The 23,137-nt window shown below is 41.2% G+C and overlaps 1 protein-coding gene across 1 annotated transcript; it reads left to right on the forward strand.

Moving 5' to 3' along the window:
- Window positions 1-8,277: 8,277 nt before the first annotated feature.
- LOC138963595 (fibrinogen gamma chain-like) lies at window positions 8,278-21,880 on the forward strand. The gene is made up of 4 exons (XM_070335447.1): window positions 8,278-8,593; window positions 18,467-18,575; window positions 19,228-19,316; window positions 20,257-21,880. The coding sequence occupies exons 1-4, from the start codon at window positions 8,282-8,284 to the stop codon at window positions 20,809-20,811; spliced, it is 1,065 nt and encodes a 354-aa protein (XP_070191548.1). The 5' UTR covers window positions 8,278-8,281; the 3' UTR covers window positions 20,812-21,880.
- Window positions 21,881-23,137: the final 1,257 nt, after the last annotated feature.

Below are 23,137 nucleotides of genomic sequence, written 5' to 3' on the forward strand. Positions count from 1 at the left end.
TGAATCGCCCTACACACACACACACACGCACAGACACACACACACAGATTTTAGTCAAGCAGTATGTAAGAAATGTTAAGTCCTTTGTACTGGAAACTTGCATTCTCCCAGTAAGGTAATAAATTGTACTACGTTGCAAGCCCTGGAGCAAATTTTTGATTAGTGCTTTTGTGAACAAGAAACAATTGACAAGTGACTCTATCCCATCTCGCCCCTTTCCCCGTCGCGATATAACCTTCGTGGTTGAAAACGACGTTAAACACCAAATAAAGAAAGACACACACATACACCACGACTCTCGTCTCGATTCCCCCTCACTGATAAAACATTTAGTAAAAACTTGACTAAATGTAAAAGGAGGTAAAATGTACAGGGGTTACGAACAGAAAATGTGAAGAGAAAAACTCGAAAAAGAGAGGAAATCTTACATTTAGGGTCTTAAAAGGGTAGTATCACTGTACCAACAACGGTAGCATGTCAAATAAGCTTTCCCCACAACAACGTTTGTTTTAATTTCCGGACAGCAATTCCCCGATGGTACGCTGTGTCTGCATTGCTTTGATGGGCCTTTGAGGCGATCATTCAATTGTAAACATATTGAAATTTACTTCGATTTTAATGATTGAAATTTTTGTCAAAGGAAATACAAATCGTTTCTTCTGCGTACCCAACCGTGTCCCGATTCCAAAGTTCTCGTCATCAACAAAACTTTGTCATGGACGTAGGAACTCGCGGGGGAGTGGTACTGTAGTTATATATGGCCTGGCCATACGGCCATTTTGCAATTTCTAGCCAAAGTGTTCCTCGGATCGGCTAAAACTCATATATGGAAGAATATTGAGGGTAGGGGGAGAGGAGGGAGCAGTTTTGTCCTGGTTATGCTCCCTTTTTGCAAGTTATGGCCAAGGTATGCCTCAGCCAAAACTCCTTTTTTTTTTTAAAGAGGGAGGTTGGGCGGGGAGGGGGGGATAGGGGAAAGGGGGGGAGGGGAGGGGGGAAGGTCGCCTACTCATGCTTCCTTTTTGTATGTTCTTCTTCTGCGTTCGTGGGCTGAAACTCCCACGTACACTCGTGTTTTTGCACGAGTGGATTTTTACGTGTTAATGACTGTTTTTACCCCGCCATTTAGGCAGCCATACGCCGCTTTTGGAGGAAGCATGCTGGGTATATTTTCCGTGTTTCTATAGCCCAGCGAACTCTGACATGGATTAATACAAGATCTTTTCCGTGCGCACTTGGTCTTATGCTTGCGTGTACACACGAAGGGGGTTAAGTCACGAGCAGGTCTGCACATAAGTTGACCTGGGACATCGGAAAAATCTCCACTCTTAACCCACCAGGTGGCAGCGACCGGGATTCGAACTCACGACCTCCTGATTAGGAGGCCGACGTCTTACCACCACGCCACTGTGCCCGTCTTTGTATGGTCTGACCAACGCAACTGTCAGCCACTCCTGTTTCCTTGTCAACTGAGGTGAAAGATAGAATTTGAGAACATGCAAGTGCACTTTTACAAAGTATCTTGTGTTTTTTAATGCAGTCTTTCTTTAATCTAACCTGGGTGAACAATGTCATCTAAACGTATTCACCGGCACAAATTATATTCAGTGTTGGTATATTTCAACTAACTGATCATTATCACAGAATGATTTGTAATGTGCGCATCTGCGTTTCACAACAAGTAGTTCTTTTCCGAGCAAAACGACTGCGGTGAACAAAATCTGTGTCTAAATTAGATCTTGCTACAAATACATTTCAGTGGATCCCCTCCCCCCTCCCCCCTCCCCCCCCCCCCCCAATTCCCCTTTGCCACCTGCTGGCGTGACCTCCTCTTTTTCTTTTGACTTCCTGCGTTTTTTACACCTTATGGCCAGAGTTTGCGTGCCTTACCGTTTTGTTTGATCTGGGAACAGCCAGCGATCAACCGATTGGGCTACGACCTCTTCTGTGTGTCTTCCTACGCACCAGTAATTATAAATTGTGGCAATATGTGACAATTAATCGACGCAAAGCAAGTAGAGAAAGTCTGAAATCGGATTGGCTTCCACTGGTCATGTGACAACAAACCTCTCGGGTTCCTTCTCCCAAGCAATTTTGTTCTCGCTCTCAGAGACAGAAGCTCGCCAGCTTCGGCCTTTTGAATGAACATCGACAGGATAGTTACTTGGAAAGGTACTGTCGACCCATCTAGCGCATTATTGTGAGTTTCAAGGGTACGTTTCTTCTCGTGTAAGCCTTTATTTACACCATTATCGATCTTTTAACTCCTTACTTTGTGATCACTCTCTAAACATCTGTACTTCAACTGTTAAAACATGGATGTCAGAAAATAAACTCAAACTGAATGACGATAAGGCCGAGGCGATGTGTTTCTCAAAATCCACAAAAACTCACTCTCTTCCAAAAGCAGTAACACTCGGTGCTGTTAGCATTGATTTTGCAGATAAAGTCCGCGATCTTGGAGTCATTATTGACCGCGATCTGACTATGAAACAGCATGTCACCAAAACCTGCCACGCCGCATACATTGAGTTGAAAAGGATTAGTTCAGTCCGCTCTTGTCTGACTGAAGAGGCCACCAAAACACTAATTTCTTCGTGTGTGCTATCTAGAATAGACTTTTGTAATTCAGTATTAATCGGTAGCCCCCAGACTATCATCCAACCACTGCAAAGGGTTCAACATTCAGCTGCAAGATTAATTTGTAAATCCTCCAAGAAGCAACCTTGTACTCCCCTTTTGAAATATCTGCACTGGCTTCCGGTCAATCAAAGAATTAAGTACAAAAGCTCGTGTCTCTGTTTTAAAATCATCACTGGTTCTGCACCTTCATATCTGTCTGAACTCGTAAACCTGTACGTCCCTTCCAGATCACTGCCGCTCTGCCGCTGACACTCGAATGTTCCGAATTCCAACAAAAAAAAAGAAAAGTACATGGACAACGCGCATTTTCATTTGCTGCTGTTAAAACATAGAACCCCTTCCTTATTCTGTCAGACATAGTCCATCCTTTTCTTCTTTTAGATCAAATCTGAAAACGCACCTGTTCACACAGCATTTTCTAGACTAACCAGCAACTTTCAAACTGTCCGGTGACCCCTGCAGCAGCCAGTGATCTGGAAATCGTGTGCTGCGACTTTTCTTTTTTCCTTGTGCAAACTACATGTCGGTTTGTCTAGTTAGATAAGTGGATATGTATAAGTACGAGCTTGGTTTTGTGATTATATTTGCGATTTTTGTGTGTACGCCATGTATGCAGATTTGTGTAGGTATATTAGTATTCATGTGTGAGTGTATGTGTGTGTGTGTGTGTTTGTATGTATGTGTGTGTGCCTGTCTGTATGCGTGTTTGTGTGTGTGTGTGTGTGTGTGTGTGTGTGTGCGTGCGTGCGTGTGTGTGTGTGTGTGTGTGTGTGTGTGTGTGTGTGTGAATGTGTATCTGTGTGTATGTGTGTATCTGTGCATGTGTGTGGTGATAGCATGTGTGTGTGTATGCGCACGCGTATGTTTGTTTTGTGACTGCATGGATTTAAACGATGAATTTGCTTTTGTATTCCTGTTCTTTTTGTTTTTTGATTTTGTACATGTGTATAATAATGTCATTGTAAAGCGCTTGGAGCTTTTAGGTAAGCGCTCTATAAGTTTCCATTATTATTATTATTATTATTATTATTATTATTATTATTATTATTATTATTTAAGTTATTGAGACATCCCAGTGCACTAAGGGATTTATAGAGCAAATCGAGAAAATTCATTATTGAACGAAGCGCATAGCGCTGAGTTCAATAATTATTTTCGAGATTTGCTCTATAAATCCCTTAGTGCACTGGGATTGTTTCAATAACGATATTGTCAGTACCGCCATAGAAAAAAGAAGATTCCAAACGCACATTTTGCTACGCGCATTTGAATAGGCATAACTATGCTTGGCGCTGGTGGACAATATTCACTTTTTTGGCAAAAACCGCCAGTTTTGGCCAAAAAAGACAAAGATTTGGCCAAAAAACCCACACATTTGGCCAAATAAAATAGATTTGGCTATAACTTTTTTTTGGCCAAAACTTTCTGTGTAAAAGTTTTGGCCAAAACTGTTTATGTTAGCTAAAACGGGAGATTTGGCCAAACTTCTGCCACAAAAAGATTTGGCCAAAAAAATGATTTGGCCAAACAAAAAAGATTTGGCCAAATCTTCACTTTTTTGGCCAAATCTTTTTTGTTTGGCCAAATCTTTTTTTGGCCAAATCTTTTGTATTTGCTGGCGCTGGTGGACAATATTCACTTTTTTGGCCAAATCTCTTTTTGGCCAAAACTTTGCTTTTTTGGCCAAAACTTTGCTTTTTTGGCCAATATTGCCAGTTTTGGCCAAAAAAGTGTGTTTTTGGCAAAATAAGTGAATATTGTCCACCAGCGCCAAGCAGCTTGGCGCTGGTGAACAATATTCACTTTTTTGGCCAAAAACGCACTTTTTTGGCCAAAACTGGCGGTTTTGGCCAAAACTGGCGTTTTTGGCCAAAACTGGCGTTTTTGGCCAAAACTATACTTTTTTGGCCAAAACTTTGCTTTTTTGGCCAAAAATGTACGTTTTTGGCCAAAAAAGTGTGTTTTTGGCCAAAAAAGTGAATATTGTCCACCAGCGCCAAGCAGCTTGGCGCTGGTGGACAATATTCACTATTTTGGCCAAAAACACACTTTTTTGGCCAAAACTGGTGGTTTTGGCCAAAACTATACTTTTTTGGCCAAAACTTTGCTTTTTTGGCCAAAACCGCCAGTTTTGGCCAAAAAAGTGTGTTTTGGGCCAAAAAAGTGAATATTGTCCACCAGCGCCAAGCAGCTTGGCGCTGGTGGACAATTTTCACTTTTTTGGCCAAAACTATAATTTTTTGGCCAAAACTGGCGGTTTTGGCCAAAACTGGCGTTTTTGGCCAAAACTGGCGTTTTTGGTCAAAACTATACTTTTTTGGCCAAAACTTTGCTTTTTTGGCCAAAACTGGCGTTTTTGGCCAAAAAAATGAATATTGTCCATCAGCGCCAAGGGGTACTCAAAGATTTGGCCAAAAAATGAAGTTTTGGCCAAAACTGTTTTTTTGGCCAAAACTTTCAATGCAAAAGTTTTGGCCAAAAAAATATTTGGCCAAATCTAAAACATTTGGCCAAAAAAGTGAAGATTTGGCCAAATGTTTTAGATTTGGCCAAATATTTTGTTGGCCAAAACTTTGCACTTAAAAGTTTTGGCCAAAACATGTTTTTGGCCAAAAACACACTTTTTGGCCAATAATGTACGTTTTTGGCCAAAAAAGTGTGTTTTTGGCCAAAAAAGTGAATATTGTCCACCAGCGCCAAGCATACATAACTGTGTGGTTAGGTCGTCAGTGTACAGTAAGATCTACTTTTGTGTGGGGTGTCTCAAGTGTGTCGTGCTTTCGTCACACGCATTTTAATTTCTGTTGGTAAATTCCAGTGTAGCGTTAAGCTGAACAGTGATGATCTCTCAGAGAGACCTCATTTGAACTCGGAGAAAGGACTGTATAGGTCTACTCTTCGTTATTTGCGATTCGAAACCTCCAGTCGAGGTTCGACGGATTGACTGTGCGGAGTGACTCCCCTTGAATTGACTCGAAGTCGAAGGACTCGACGGTTGCACATTTTCAAAAATAAATGTGGCATATTTCTCGTGTTGTATCTTCGCTCATCGGGGAGTCTGATACTAAATATGAACGGTAAGAATGCTCTGAACCCTACATGTTTTATATCCCAATCGTTTTTTAGTTCACATTTGCCCAACATGTTAATTTGCTGAGCGGGGTTTATGTCGTCTGCTACTGTGCTAGGCAAGAGCAATCGAACCACTGCAGTCTGCACGCATGAGGTAATAAGTCTCATATATATGGTAAGAACGTTCTGAACCCTACACGTTTTCGATTACGATTGTTCTTGCCTTGAAATAATAATTCGGAAACCATTCATTTACTGAACTGATGCAGTCGTATTTCAGTGTACATAGTCTGCTACGTATGACAGAGTCGATCGAGTCAGTCTTCCAAACTGGTCTGGCTGGTACGTTATCGGAATAACACTTGTGTTTTCTGTTAGCCGCTGGGAATTGTATACTAACTCATCATTTGGTAATGTGGATGATAAGCTACATGCCACTAACACGGCATATGAGAAGAATCTATGCAAGTCGGCGAAAATTAGATGAAACACAGCGGCTTCTTAAGTTAGATCAGTAGCACTGTGGCACAGGCACATGCAATCTGTCAGAAAAAAACCAAAACACTTCTGCTTTAATTGAGAAGCAGGGAATTTATGGTCATTTGGTATTGTGGAGAATATAAGCTACATGTCATTAATTAATTCTGAGGATAAGAGCACAGTCTCGCTTAGGCAAAGGGCGGAAGAATACGCTCTGTGGAAAAGTTAGCGCACTCCAAGAGTGCGCTAACAGTTTTAGCGCATCGCCATTAGCCAATCAACTGGTTCATATCAGTCATGTGACACCAGTACTTACTGTTAATTATTATTATTATTATTATTACTATTATTATTATAACATTCTGCAGACGTCACGAACTCAAGCCGTGTGTTAAAACTGATACAAAATCGTAGCGGAAACCGCCAGTTTGACGCTGAAACTGATTTGAATGTAAGGGTTTTTCTCATTTCTTTTTGTGTTTCATGATAACGAAAACCAAGTGACGTCAAGCGATATGAAAACATTCCATCAATCTGTCGGCCTAAAACGTCAAAACTGAACTAACTCTAACTGAGACTGTTACGGACTTCTGGTTGACCGAAAGCTGTCGACCGAGACACCGCCGTCTCGGTATCATGTAAACGTGGAACTTAAATTGGCATATTTTCGATTGAAAAAAGAAAAGAAAAAGAATGCCATAGTAAAATTTTTACGTCGGTTACTGTGATTTCAATTTCAAAGAAAAGTGTGATTAACAAATTAATTAAATAATGCATTCCAACCACCCCGACCAGGTCTTTATATCTTTGTCAAAACATGTCATGAAACAGAAAACAAGGGGTCGCCACAGTTCCGCCCCAACATTTTTGCAATTAAAAGATATGACGTCGTCAAAGACATTTATTTCAAAAATGAGAGAGAAAAAACTGTCTTGAGATATCATGAAAGAATTCACATGAATAGTTTTATGAACATTTGCCCATGTAGGTATCTTGATAACAGCTCAACACGCAAACAGACACGCGCGGACATTGCGTATCTGGCGTTCCATACGCGCGCGCACACGCAGACACACACCCGAACCTCCTTGGTTCAAACATTTTTTTCAGAAAATGACAGATAACAATGCCGCATACAATCCATTTAACAATGGAGCACAACAAGCAAAGCTTATAGATACACGTGCTCTTAAAAAGCAATATAATATCTGATTAATAAAGCTTCAGTCACACACGCGATTCAATCGTTGAGATTCAATCGCACATCACATAGTAGGCTGAAAACACTGGAGAAGATAAGGAAGAGTTACTGGGAATGGATCCAGAGAAAAACCAAAATCGGTTCAGCGCTGCGCGCTGAGAGCACGTGTTGAAATATCTCATCGAGCAGGTTTTGTCCGGGGTCTACCTGAATATGCCCACCAAATTTGAAACAGATCCATCGAGAACCATGGGCGTGCATCGCGGACACACACACACACACACACACACACACACACACACACACACACACACACACACACACACACACACACACACACACACACACAAGTCGTATATATATATATATATAGATAGATATGCAAATTTGTTCTATTTGTGTTGATATTTAACAACCAACGGATTCTATGACGTTTATGACATGCGCAGTGGTCGACTTTCAGACCACTTTCAGACTTTCATGGTTGACCATCCTGAAGAGGTCGGCTACAGGATGACGAAATATTGATGAAGAAGTGACCAAAACTGGTTACTTTTGTGTTTTCTTTGTTTTTACATGCAAATTGTATATTATCGTGGTTTTATCTTAATTGCATCTGTAAAGCGCTTCGAGTTGTAGGGAAGCACTAAATAAATGTTCCATTATTATCATTTATTATATTTAATGTAAATACCCTCTTCAAACGAGTTCTCCCTTAGTAAACTTTCACTTTGATAACTGACTATAAAGGCAATATCCACAAAAGATTACTTTCATGATTGTGTTCAGGTTAGTATTAGAAACGTCATAGAAGTTATGCATTGATTTTGTTAATGCACGATTTTTCTGAAATTCGTTCTTGTAATATTTTGCAGGCGGACGAAGATGTTTGCGGCAGTATTTATCTTGTCCATCACTGTGGCATTTCACACTGTTCCCGTATACGGCACAGTCCGGCACCAACACTATGCCACGTGTCCGACGGCGGTCACGACTATCGGACAGGGTCCGGACACGGTGATCGGACGGTCCTTGCTGGATTGTGTCAGCAGGTGCTCGGATAGTGAGGACTGCAGGAGTGTGACGGTGTGTTCCGAAGGAGGGGCGGGACAGGTGATGTGTTCACTGAGAAACGAAACAACATTGGGTCAATGTGTACAGGACAGCTCCAGCACAAGTTGTCGCCTTGTGTACAAGGTAAGTGAGACGCTGCACGTGCGGCACTGTATAATCCATGGGACATTTTAAAACAGTGGAACCTCCTTTTCAAACCTTAACAAATCTGAACAAGTCGCGTAAGGCGAAATTACTACATTTAGTCAAGCTGTGGAACTCACAGAATGAAACTGAACGCACTGCATTTTTTTCACAATGACCGTAGTCTTCCGCTTGTGCAAAAGGCAGTGAAATTAACGAGCCTGTTTAGCGCGGTAGTGGTTGCGCTGTGCTGCATAGCACGCTTTTCTGTACCTCTTTTCATTTTAATTTTCTGAGCGTGTTTATAATCCAAACATACCATATCTATATGTTTTTGGAATCAGGAACCGACAAGGAATACGATGGAGTTGTTTTTAAATCGATTTCGGAAATTTTATTTTAATCATAATTTTTATATTTTTAATTTTCAGAGCTTGTTTTTAATCCAAATATAACATATTTATATGTTTTTGGAATTAGAAAATGATGAAGAATAAGATAAACGTAATTTTGGATCATTTTATAAAAAAATAATTTTAATTACAATTTTCAGATTTTTAATGACCAAAGTCATTAACTAATTGTTAAGCCTTCAAGCTGAAATGCAATATCAAAGTCCGGCCTTTGTCGAAGATTGCTGGGCCAAAATTTCAATCAATTTGATTGAAAAATGATGGTGTGACATTGCCGCCTCAACTTTTACAAAAAGCCGGATATGACGTCATCAAAGACATTTATCCAAAAAATGAATAAACGTCTGGGGGATATCATACCCAGAAACTCTCATGTAAAATTTCATAAAGATCGGTCCAGTAGTTTACTCTGAATCGCTCAACACACACACACACACACACACACACACACACACACACACACACACACACACACACACACACACACACACACACACACAGACAGACAGACAGACACACTTTAAACGGAGGTAAATTTAAAGAGGCTAGGAAAATACAATCTTTCATAAAATAAAATATTTAAAAACAAGTCACGTAAGGCTAAATTACTACATTTAGTCAAGCTGTCGAACTCAGTCACGGGATGAAACTGAACGGACAGTAGTTTTTCACCAAGACAGTACAGCTTCGTCAATTCCCGCGAGAAGGAAATCGCTCACCTTCCACGTGCAAAACGCAGTGAAATTAACACGCCAGAATAGCGGAGTAGCGTATTGTGCTAAGCAGGAAAGCGCGCTTTTCTGTATTCTTGTTAACTTTCGGAGCTTGTTTTGAATACAACCTATCACATCTATATGTTTTTGGAATCAGGAAATGATCACGAATAAGATCAAAGCATTTTTGGATCGATTTCTTCAATTTTTATCGAAAGACTAATTAATCTATTTTCGTTAATTGTGATCACATTTTAAGAGTAAACATGACGATATGTATATATTTTTAGATTCAGAATATGATGAGGAATACGATGCAATCAATTTTAAGTCTGTTTGCGAAAAATCGATTTTAATGACAACTTTAATGAGCAAACTCATTAATTATTTTTAAGCCTCCAAGCTGAAATGCAATACCAAAGTCCGGGCTTCGTTGAAGATTACTTGACCAAAATTTCCACCAATTTGGTTGAAAAATGAGAGCGTGACAGTGCCGCCTCAACTTTCACGAAAAGCCGGATATGACGTCATCAAAGCTATTTATCAAAAAAATTAAAAAAACGTCTGGAGATACCATACTCCAAAAGTGCAAAAGGCAGTAAAAGTGACGAGCCTGTTTAGCGCGGTAGCGGTTGCGCTGTGCTGCATAGCACGCTTTACCGTACCTCTCTTCGTTTTAACTTTCTGAGCGTGTTTTTAATCCAAACATATCATATCTATATGTTTTTGGAATCAGGAAGCGACAAGGAATAAGATGAAATTGTTTTTAAAACGACTTCGGACATTTTATTTTAGTCATAATTTTTATATTTTTAATTTTCAGAGCTTGTTTTTAATCCGAATATAACATATTTATATGTTTTTGGAATCAAAACATGATTTAAGAATAAAATAAAAGTAATTTTGGATCGTTTTATAAAAAATAAATGTTAATTACAATTTTCAGATTTTTAATGACCAAAGTCATTAATTATTTTTAAGCCTCCATGCTGAAATGCAATACCGAAGTCCGGCCTTCGTCGAAGATTGCTTAGCCAAAATTTCAATCAATTTGATTGAAAAATGAAGGTGTGACAGTGCCGCCTCAACTTTTACAAAAAGCCGGATATGACGTCAAAAAAGACATTTATCGAAAAAATGAAGAAAAAAGTCTGGGGATATCATACCCAGGAACTCTCATGTAAAATTTCATAAAGATTGGTCTAGTAGTTTACTCTAAACCGCTCTACACACAGACACGCACACACACACACCCTCGCGCCCCCTAATTGGCGTAGAGGCGCGTCCCCCGGGTGGTGGATGGGGGAGCCTTCTCTACTAACTTCTGAGAGAAGGTCGCATCACTCTCGATGCCGTGAACCTAATTAGGATCTTTTTCTTGTTTCTTCTCTATTTCTGCCTCCCCAAAGTCTTTTACTTTCCTTTTCTCACCCATAAAATTCTTCACTTGTTACCCTTGTTAAGTGGTTCTTGTATAGAATATAGTCAATGTTTGTAAAGATTTTAGTCAAGCAGTATGTAAGAAATGTTTAGTCCTTTGTACTGGAAACTTGCATTCTCCCAGTAAGGTCATATATTGTACTACGTTGCAAGCCCCTGGAGCAATTTTTTTATTAGTGCTTTTGTGAACAAGAAACACTTAACAAGTGGCTCTATCCCATCTCCCCCCTTTCCCCTATCCCATCTCCCCCCTTTCCCTCGTCGCGATATAACCTTCGTGGTTGAAAACGACGTTAAACACCAAATAAAGAAAGAAACACACACACACACACACACACACACACACACACACACACACGCACACACACACACGCGCGCACACACACACACACACACACACACACACACACATACACCACGACCCTCGTCTCGATTCCCCCTCTATGTTAAAACATTCAGTCAAAACTTGACTAAATGTAAAAAGGAGAAAGTCTTAAATCTTGGATCTTAAACGGTGGGTTTCACTGTACAAGTTATAGAAGCTTTACTACTACTGTGATCTTGTCTGTAAAGCAAGTTAAACGTTGTGGTTCTGAAGAGTTCATTATTACTTATGTAACCGAGTGCCGAAACACTACGATCACCTCGGGAGGCGAAGTGCAATCAAACAGGATTGAAAATGTTAGGGCCAATTTCTTAGCCCTATAAAAACTGTTATGCAAACCCGAAGGTTTCCATGAACATACAGACAATCGGAAACCACAAGACCCCATCACAAACAGAATTCCACAATCAACCGGTGTTGACTTAAAGGCCAACAACTCGGGTGCAGAGTCTGCTGTGAAAGGAGCGGTAGCCTCCCCTGTCACACGTATGATACAAGTAAGAACTGTTACTTCTACTGTTATTTTGTCTGAAAGGCAAGTTTGACGCTGCGGCACTCTAAGGCCCATGGTCACTTTTATTACAAGTGAGAAGTGTCATCTACTGTCATCTTATCCACAAGTCAAGTTAAACGTTGCGGCACTGTAGAGTCTATAATACTTTATAAGTAAAACAGTGGAAAAACTCGTGCCATCGACTTCTTAATACTGCAAAGGTTTGCTGGTGATCATTATTGACATGACAATTTACTGGAACCCACTCCAATTTAAGACCTCGTGCAAAGCATTAACGTTCTACCCCCTATTTGCAGCGACCATTCTGTGCCATGTGCGACAATCAAGAAACACATACATAAAACTCCTGCATCTAAAAGAACAATATTTAACTATTCCAAATTAAACAAAGAAAAATTCCTTATCGAATTGAGGAAAATCGACTGGATGAACATTGCAACGCTACACACTGTCAACGAAGCTGCCAGGTCATTTTCCGAAAAACTGTTAAGTGTCGCAAGACTATGCATGCCAGTAAAGACAATAACTGTTCGCGATCAAGACGCACCATGGATGACAGAGGAAATTATAAAACTACGCGACAAAAAAAGATCAGTTCATGATACAGCAGTGCGACTAAACACACCTGAGGCCTGGGAACACTTTCGTATGACTCGCAATAATTATACTGACACAATTCGTAATCGGAAATTAGAATATATAAAAGAATTAGACAAAAAAGTATCCAGTGGAGATAACTTTGGCACTAAAAATTGGTGGAAACTAGTTAAATCATTCTTATCAAAGAAAGGATCAAACCCCAATGAAATTCCTCCTTTGACGTCAAACGGAACAACCTACTATACTAACCTAGAAAAAGCAAACTTGTTCAACGACTTCTTTATCCAACAGTCCATTGTCGAAGACGATATGTCAGACATTCCTGAAGTACCAAGGCTTCCTTGCAGAATAAACAATCTCACACTTTCAGTCGAAGAAGTTAAAAATACGATTAACAAACTAGACAAAACAAAAGCAGTCGGTCCAGACGAAATCCACAATCGAATTTTAATTGAGAGCTGCGAAGTGATTTGTGACAGCCTAACTGCACTGTTTAATCGGTCTTTACATGAAGGACTTTTTCCGTCAGTTTGGAAAATAGCCCACGTTTCACCAGTTCATAAAAAGGGGAACAAAGATACATGTAGTAATTATCGTCCAATCTCCCTCCTAAGCTGTGTTGGCAAAACACTAGAGAAATGTATACAAATTCATGTCTTTGACTACTTAACACAAAACAATATCATTACAGAGTCGCAGTCCGGTTTCATCCCTGGAGACTCAACTGTTTACCAGCTTCTTACAATATACAATGACATATGCAAATCACTCGATAATAGAATAACTACCCAAGCAATCTTCTTTGATATATCCAAAGCATTCGATAGAGTTTGGCACCGGGGCTTATTGCATAAACTCGAAGCCGCTGGAATTAATGGGCCATTATTAAACTGGTTTACAGACTACCTAACAGATCGAAAGCAAGCAGTTGTATTAAAAGGCAGTAAATCAACTTATCTTCCAGTAGTAGCGGGAGTTCCTCAAGGTTCAGTGCTTGGACCCTTGCTCTTCCTAATTTATGTAAACGACATTGTACGTGATATAGAATCTACGATTAAGCTTTTTGCTGACGACACTAGCATGTACTTGTCTTTAGCCAATCACAACATCCGTGCCGAAATTTTAAACTCAGATCTTGAAAAAATTGTAAATTGGGCAGAAACATGGAAGGTAGCATTTAACCATGCAAAAACTGAATTGGTGAACTTTTGTACACAAAGAACCCCTGATATCGCAGATCTAAACTTTGGCAATACCATCCTTGAAAGTTCCCAAAATCACAAACACTTAGGAATAATAATACAAAACAACTGTAAATGGGATGAACATATAAAATCTCTTGTTGCAAAGTGCAGAACTCTCGTAGCTTGCTTGCGTACATACAAATGTAGACTGAGCCGAAAATCATTGGAAATTATGTATAAATCCTTCATTCTACCACACTTTGATTATTGCGACATAATATGGGACAATTGTAGCAAAACCCTAACAGATGAACTCGAACAGTTAAACCTAGATGCAATACGAACAATCATCGGAGCTGTCCGCGGAACCAGTCACTTTAAGCTTTACGGAGAATCTGGACTCCAATCATTATCTGAAAGGCGTAACCGTCATAAACTAACAATGTTCCATAAAATTACTCACGACAAGACCCCCCCATACCTACAAGCAGCACTCCCACCTCTCGTAGCAGCCAACAACCCCTACCACAGACGCCGCCCCTTAGAACGAAGTATACCCCCACATCGAACAGAAACGTACAAAACATCCTTTTTTCCTTCGACAACAGTACTCTGGAACCAACTACCTGAACAAATACAGTTAACCGACTCCCTCGGGGAATTTAAACATTACTTAACAAAAGACGACACACAAATTCCCGTTTACTTCTACAGTGGCAGTCGACAAACACAAATAATCCACACAAAAATGAGACTTAATATCAGCGATCTAAAGAAAGACTTAGTCGAGCGACACCTTGCGGAAAATAGCGTATGCGACTGTGGTGATGGAACAGAAACTGCAACACACTTCTTACTAGAATGCCGTTTACACTTAGCTGCAAGAAACAACACAATCAACAAACTAACCAACAACTTCATACACACAGATATTCTACTTCATGGAAACCCCTCCTTGCAAACAAAAATTAACAAAAAAATCTTTTTAACAGTGCAGGAATTTATTGGACAGTCCGGCCGTTTCGAACAGATAAACATGTAAAGTGAAAACAAAATCGATACGTCTACTCGTCTCTCTCTCTCTCTCTCTCTCTTTCTCTCTCTCTCTCTCTCTCTCTCTCTCTCTCTCTCTCTCTCTCTCTCTCTCTCTCACTCTCCCCCTCTCTCTCACTTTCCCCCTCCCTCCCTCCCTCTCTCCCTCCCTATCTCTTACTCGCTAACACCATCAATATTATATATGTATTCTAAAACTGATTTTTGTTTTGATGTACAATTTTCATTCAATTTTCTTTTCATGTTTACTTGCTTTTCATTTAAACTGTACCCTCCCCAATCACATAATTCACCTCCCCCTCCTTCCTTCCTTTACTGTCTTTCTTTATCATCATTATGCAACGTTCATTACGTTATTAATAGATTTGGTTTATTGAGACAAATTTTTCAGCCGTTACCGCCTTATGTTGTACTGTCATGCTGGAACACCACTATAAGCTTTTAGCTTGTTGCTGTTTCTGTGAACTTTGTATACATGTCATGATTGTAACCTTTGTTAAAATAAACTTATGTTTAAACCAATTTAAGACCTCTTTCCTTATAAGATATCATCCATCCAGTCAAGAGCTGTTTTCTCTCCGTATCTATCATGATACAGAGTTTACATGCGATAGAGGTAATAAATGATGCAATTGAAGCTAGGCTGTAAAGAATTGCTGGAAAATTGCTATCGACAATTAGTCACCGGTAATTTTTAATGAGTTAAGGCATTCTGACCAATCACAGGATCTGTTTCATTAAAACGCAAACTTGATTGAATTACAATTGTCGATAACCACTCGCTAAAAAATCCATTAACAACCTGCTGGCGATGCGCATTGATACAACCTCAACTAGTCTCGGTTAGCTTTGAGGATCATTTTACAAGTAGGAAATATGAAGGCCAACGAAATACCGAGACCATAAGGTATGCGAAGTGATGATGTCAAATACGTGACGTAAGTTGTTGCATGAAATCTTCCGGACTACGTCAGTCAATTCCAAAGATCGCTTTTGTGATGAAAAGAATTTGTTTTAGAGTTTGCTGTCCAGAAACCCGTCAAAAAAGAAGTGAAAATGTGTGTGAAAGAAAACAAAACAGGAGCAGAGTGATACGATAGGAATACAGAGATATATTTCTTGGGACTTTACCCTTGCAGGTAGGTGGACTGAAAGTAGTGTGTGAACAGAACAGAACCAATTCTGTCTGTTTACAACCGCATGAAAGCAGGAAAGAGATCGTCGTCAGATTGAATTACAATAACACTGATTGTAATTCAATCAAGTTTGCGTTTTAATGAAACAGATCCTGTGATTGTTCAGAATGCCCCAACTCATTAAAAATTACCGGTGACTAATTGTCGATAGCCACTCGCTAAAAAATCCATTAACAACCTGCTGGCGAGGCGCATTGATACCGCCTGACTAGTCTCGGTTAGCTTTGAGGGTCATTTTACAAGTAGGAAATATGAAGGCCAACGAAATACCGAGACCATAAGGTATGCGAAGTGATGACGTCGAATACGTGACGTAAGTTGATGCATGAATTCTTCCGGACTACATCAGTCAATTCCAAAGATCGCTTTTGTGATGAAAGAATTTGTTTTAGAGTTTGGTGTCCAGAAACCCGTCAAAAAAGAAGGGAAAATGTGTGTGAAAGAAAACAAAACAGGAGCAGAGTGATACGATAGGAATACAGAGACATATTTCTTGGGACTTGACCCTTGCAGGTAGGTGGACTGAAAGTAGTGTGTGAACAGAACAGAACCAATTCTGTCTGTTTACAACCGCATGAAAGCAGGAAAGAGATCGTCGTCAGATTGAATTACAATAACATTAACATGCTTCCATTTGAAACTTCTCGGTCTTCATCGTGGATTGACGCCCTCCCAAAGTCTAATTGAAGCCCTCCGTCGCTTCGCTCCGTCGGGCTTCAATTAGCTTTTGTCGGGCGTCAATCCCCGATGAAGACCTCGAAGTTTCAAATGGAAGCATGTTAATGTGTAATTAACATGCTTCCATTTGAAACTTCGAGGTCTTCATCGGGGATTGACGCCCTCCCAAAATCTAATTGAAGCCCTCCGTCGCTTCGCTCCGTCGGGCTTCAATTAGCTTTTGTTGGGCGTCAATACACCAGTTAACAATTCTGCGGCCATTTTAGATCTCGCACATGCGCACTTCTTTTATCGCGAGCAGATTCGACCTATTTCCTTTTCCGGGTGATGCGCAGATCGTTTTTCGGCATGTTTATGTCATTTTCCTTTTCCGGTTGATTTCACCGCATGTGCAGATCGTGTTATTCGCCAACGATTCTACGCAAGGGACACTACTCCGGCGCACTACTCCACCCGTTGAAAGGGGGAAACATTTTCTTCAGTACAAGTTGTCTTTATGAATAAACAATTAACAAGAAGGACGTTGTAAATTCATTCAATGCAGATAAAATAAGAAATATGTTTGACGAACGTGTTCTGTTCTTATTCACATGACAAAATATGTGAAGATCGAGAGATGTTATTAAAAAAACGTGTTCCAGGCAACTCGCAAACAGATAACCGCTGTGTATTTCGCCACAACCCAACGCAAAGGAAACATGACACACTACTATTTGGCATACCTTTTTGCATTCATTGAACTTTCCCCAATAAATTCGGCTCACATCAGTCGTACTAAAAGTTTGTCAAAATACGACACACAGGCGATAACAAATGCCCACCTCAATGGTGGTTCGCAACCACACACTAACGACCGTCGAGGCACGTAATGAATTTTGCAATCTTCCGACCACCATTTTTTAAGTCGGTTACTCCCATTACTGCAATCAATAACACAGCCTGTTGACGCCATCGCTAATTTGGACGTAACGTGAGGTTTTTCTTATAACGTAGAGGACAACACACCGTCCCGTTCAATTGCTTCCATCACGTTGAGCAGACGATGCAGCGGTTGCTCGTCGAAATTTCTCGTCCAACCAGAATTGCTTTGGTTATCACGTGAGTTTTCCTTCTTTGTACCATGTAAGTGCCGAAACTGTTAACTGGTGTATCCCCGATGAAGACCTCGAAGTTTCAAATAGAAGCATGTTAATGTGTAAATATTACACTTAAGTTCTCGAGCGTGGCGACGACTCAGTGACTCGAGTTTCTGAGTCTCTCCGTTCGTATTTGTGTACTGTTCTCTATATCACACTGTTCGTGGCTAGTTCAGTTCATAACTGACCCTAAGCTCCCGGTCATTTCGCATAAGTTTGGAAAGCAATATCAAGAAGCGATAATTTCAAGCGTGACCGACATTGTTGATACGAAATGCGCTGACGTCATTGCATGAAAGGATTTCCCTACCCAAAATCCTCTATTCTCGATGACATAGGCCTACTAAGGAGTTAATTCCGGAGAACGACGATCTATGGACAGTTTATCATATAAAGGGAAGCAAGCGGTTAAAAAACGGGCGTCGATAGAGCCAATGGACAGTGATGTGAACTTGTAGTATTTCATCCACTTGTGGCGAAAGTGAATTGTCATAACTATGGTGTGTCATTGTGCACTTTCCTCCCCTGCCCAGTCCCTCCAATGAAATGACCATTTTGCAGAAGGATGAAAGTGCCGGCCTGACGTGTGAGAACGGAGGAACGCCCAATGGTACACGGTGTCACTGCCCGCTGCCCTTTGCTGGACGATACTGTCAACGATACATGAGAGGTAGGTATCCGTCGGTGTGTGTGTATGTGTGTGTGTGTGTGTGTGTGTGTGTGTGTGTTTGTGTGTGTGTGTTTGTGTGTGTGTGTGTGTGCATGTGTGTGTGTGTGTGCGTGTGTGTGTGTGCGTGTGTGTGTGTGTGTCCATGTGTGTGTGTGTGTGTGTATGGTGTGTGTGTATGGTGTGTGCGCTCGTGAGCTCTCTCTCTCTCTCTCTCTCTCTCTCTCTCTCTCTCTCTCTCTCTCTCTCTCTCTCTGTCTCTCTCTCTCTGTCTCTGTCTCTCTCTCTCTGTCTCTCTCTCTGTGTCTCTCTCTGTCTCTCTCTCTGTCTCTGGTCTGACTGACTGTCTGTATTTCTCTCTTTCGTTCTCTCTCGTTGCACAACCACCGCTGTCTCCTGCATCAGATCACAGGAAGGTTCACTTGCCTGTCCGTATGTGCAAAACAGTATTAAACACGAACTGAGTAGAAACCCTCCCACTTTTTAGTTCATAACACGACGTTTCCCTTTATCGTCTGTTATAACATGTGTGTGTGTGTGTGTGTGTGTGTGTGTGTGTGTGTGTGTGTGTGTGTGTGGGGGGTGTGTTTGTTTGTATGTATGTCTGTGTGTGTGTGTGTGTGTGTGTGTGTGTGTGTGTATGTGTGTGTCACAGACTGCACGGAGGGCTATGAACAGGGCCATGAGCTCAACGAACATGCTGTGCACCTCATCCAGCCCTTGACGTCACCCTCTCCCTTTCCCGTAAGTATGACGTAGGCTTAATCGGTAAATGTATTGTTACATTAAATTATTTTACTTGCCTTTTTGGCTTTGAGAAGCAAAACACGATCAGAACAGCCCTCTCTCTCTCTCTCTCTCTCTCTCTCTCTCTCTCTCTCTCTCTCTCTCTCTCTCTCTCTCTCTCTCTCTCTCTCTCTCTCTCTCTCTCTCTCTCTCTCTCTCTCTCTCTCTCAAACACACTCAATCACGCACGTACGCATGCAGGCACGCATGCACGCACACACAGTGTGATAAGGTGATAATGTGATATAATTTTTAAACAGGCAATGCATTGCTTCTATTTGTAGGCTTATTTTAGTAAGTGTGTGGGTACAATGTTTGCGTGTAACGATATGATGTGAATATGCGATGTGAATGTTACTACATGCATGGTTGATTGATTGATTAATTGATTGATTTTACAGACACACAGTCAAGCTTGTAATTTCTCTTTTAGAGATGAATAAAGATTATTGTATTGTATTGTATTGTATTGTACACACACACACACACACACACACACACACACACAGACACACACACATACACACACATACACACACACACACACACACATACACACACACACACACACACACACACACACACACACACACACATACACACACACACACACACACATACACACACACATACACACACACACACACACATACACACACATACACTTACACACACACACATACACACACACACACACACACACACATACATACACACACACACACACACACACACACATACACACACACACACACACACACACACACACACACACATTCTACTTCACGAAGCTCTTTGCAAGAAGCTTTGGCACGGTAAAACGACTTCGCAAAGTCAACTTCGGGCTCAATTCAGGACAGCCTTTACGGCCATAACGACCGATGCAATCTTTCCACAGGTAAAATGCTACTTCATGTACGGAGGGGCGACATACCCCTTGTGGAGGTTTGTCAGCGGTACCAGCTGGTCCTCAGCCACCTGGACACAGGTCAAGGACGGCTTTGGAGACGACCTCAACGTCGACCCCGACCCCAACAACTACTTCATTGGCCTGGACAAGCTGCACCAGCTCCTCAGCCAGGCCAGCTACACCAACAGTATCCGCTGTAGATACGGGAGCGCATGGGAGGGCAGAGCGGTCGCACGCTACCACAACTTCACTCTAGGTCCAGAAGCCTCAGGCTACCAGCTGTCCTACAACGTGTTTCTGTCCGATAGCACCGATCCTGCGGAGGATGGCCTGCAGAGCGGTTCTCGGTTTGCCGCCCCTGGTAACGATGGCAACGGCTGTGCTGGGTCCAGGGGAGCCCCGGGGTGGTACGGGCCAGCCTGCAGTGGACACAGCATGTTCGCTGATCCTCCCACCTGGCCGGTACCTGTGGACGGTCCCGTGGACCTAAAGCAACAGATCGTTGCCCTGACCAGAGCGAATCCGTTCATCGACGACGACTGACTGAACGACGACTGACAAATTCTCCCTGTCTATCTGTGTGTCTGTCTGTCTGTGTGTCTGCCTGTCTGTCCGTCTGTCTCTCAGTTTCTCTGTTTTTCTCTCTTTCTCTCTGCCTTTCTCGCTCTCTCTTTCTTTCTTTCTCTCCCTTGCAAAAAGATAAGAAAATGCTCATTGTATACCCTCGGAAAGTAAAGGTTTATCTTATCTACTCTCTCTGTCTGTGTCTGTCTGTGTCTGTCTGCCTGTCTGTCTCAGTGTCTGTCTGCCTGTCTGTCTGTCTCTCTCTCTCTGTCTCTCTCTCTCTCTCTCTCTCTAGATCTCTCTCTCTCTCTCGATCTCTCTCTCCGTCTCACTCTCTCTCCCCTCTCTCTCTCTCTCTCTCTCTCTCTCTCTCTCTCTTTCTTTCTCTCTCTCTCTCCCTCCCTCCCTCCCTCCCTCCCTCCCTCTCCCCGGCTATTAGTTATGAAAATGAAAGAGATGCGTTCAAGGCAACATTTCTCATTTAGGATGGAATTCCTTCCCTTACGATCTACACGGCAGAATAATCGATAGGACGATTGAGGCCGCTTATAAAGGATGACGAAGATGAAGACACAATGAACAAGATCATTACTCAGCCGGTATTGCACGATCGAATTAATGTACCCATAGAAACTAATGTTCTGTGACCTCCTTCACGTGATCCGATACAGTGGAGCTGGCCTCAAATCGAACATTCAATTATTTTTGGATACTCCATGTACTGCGTGTTTGCTTTTACGATCTTTGGTCACCTCCAGATAATCCAACAGAGTGGCATTGATTGGCCTAAAATCGACGTTGGTCAACAGCACTGAAGCGAAGAATATTTTGATTCTATGGCAATACCGGCAGCAAACAAGAATTGACGATTCTACAAAAATCGCTTTCAGAATGTATGTACTGTACTGTACTGTAAGTTATAAGAACGATGATTATTAAAACATAGCGTGGTTTGTTCATTCACACACTTTGAGTAATGTAAGAAATGTAAGGTTATATGAAATATACATCCAAACATAAAAAGATTAATAAAGGAAACACGCATGTTTGTGTTCATGTGATTGTGTTCATGTGATTGTGTGTGTGTGTGTGTGTGTGTGTGTGTGTGTGTGTGTGTGTGTGTGTGTGTGTGTGTGTGTGTGTGTGTGTAAGATATGAAGAGAAAGAGGGAGGGAGAGAAAGAGATACTAAAAGGCAGAGAAACATTGCCCGAGAGAGTCAAGGGAAGTAATAAACAGTCTTAACGCACATCCAGGTGTCAGGTGTTCACAAAGAGCTGCCTCCCTTCTTTCTAGGCGCGAACAAAAGCCATTTTCTCAATCACAAAATTAGTTTTTATCCCGCTCCTGCCCGCCATAACCTTTTCCTCCTATATATGAAACCAGAAAACAAGTTTTTGTGTCTGTGTTCAGTTTCTTTGTCAGTCTTTACCAAATTGTCACGGTGACTTTGTTTCAGCTGATGTCACACTGACCGGAATTGCAATACACGTGCCACGAAACGCATGTGCATGCGAATGAACCAGTCATTTTTGTCATTTTCGTTTCTCTTAACTGTTTGTCTGCGGTTTTGTCAATGTATCCATCGGGACAAACATCTTGTTCCAACACTTGACTGATTTGACACGGGAAGACTCTGTCGTTGCAATGATTCTTATTTCTTTTGAGGAAACGCTAGCTGTCACAAACTTGAACTGACTCGGTATCCAACATTCTAATCACGCAATCAGACTCTTTACATTTAGTCAAGTTTTGACTAAATGTTTTAACGTAGAGGGGGAATCGAGACGAGGGTCGTGGTGTGTGTGTGTGTGTGTGCGTGCGTGTGTGCGTGCGTGCGTGCGTGTAGAGCGATTCAGACCAAACTACTGGACCGATCTTTATGAAATTTGACATGAGAGTTCCTGGGTATGATATCCCCGAACGTTTTTTTCCTTTTTTTGATAAATGTCTTTGATGACGTCATATCCGGCTTTTCGTGAAAGTTGAGGCGGCACTGTCACGCTCTCATTTTTCAACCAAATTGGTTGAAATTTTGATCAAGTAGTCTTCGACGAAGCCCGGACTTCGGTATTGCATTTCAGCTTGGTGGCTTAAAAATTAATTAATGACTTTGGTCATTAAAAATCTGAAAATTGTAAAAAATATTATTTTTTTCTAAAACGATCCAAATTTACGTTCATCTCTTGTTTTCATCTTATGAACATTCTAAATGTTAGACTAACTTATTGTCTTGTACAGAATAACAACTGTGTGAATGGTGCTATACTGAATGAAAGAGTGTGACATGAAGTTCTTGTACATCA

The sequence above is a fragment of the Littorina saxatilis genome, linkage group LG4 (assembly GCF_037325665.1).
Source record: "Littorina saxatilis isolate snail1 linkage group LG4, US_GU_Lsax_2.0, whole genome shotgun sequence".
Classification (NCBI taxonomy): Eukaryota; Metazoa; Mollusca; class Gastropoda; order Littorinimorpha; family Littorinidae; genus Littorina; species Littorina saxatilis.

Excerpts from the sequence above, each read along its gene's own strand:
- LOC138963595 (XM_070335447.1), top strand. The coding sequence starts at position 8,282 with ATGTTTGCGGCAGTATTTATCTTGTCCATCACTGTGGCATTTCACACT. Across the intron at positions 8,594-18,466 it reads GTTGTCGCCTTGTGTACAAG|AAGGATGAAAGTGCCGGCCT; the intron begins GTAAGTGAGACG and ends ACCATTTTGCAG. Across the intron at positions 18,576-19,227 it reads CTGTCAACGATACATGAGAG|ACTGCACGGAGGGCTATGAA; the intron begins GTAGGTATCCGT and ends TGTGTGTCACAG.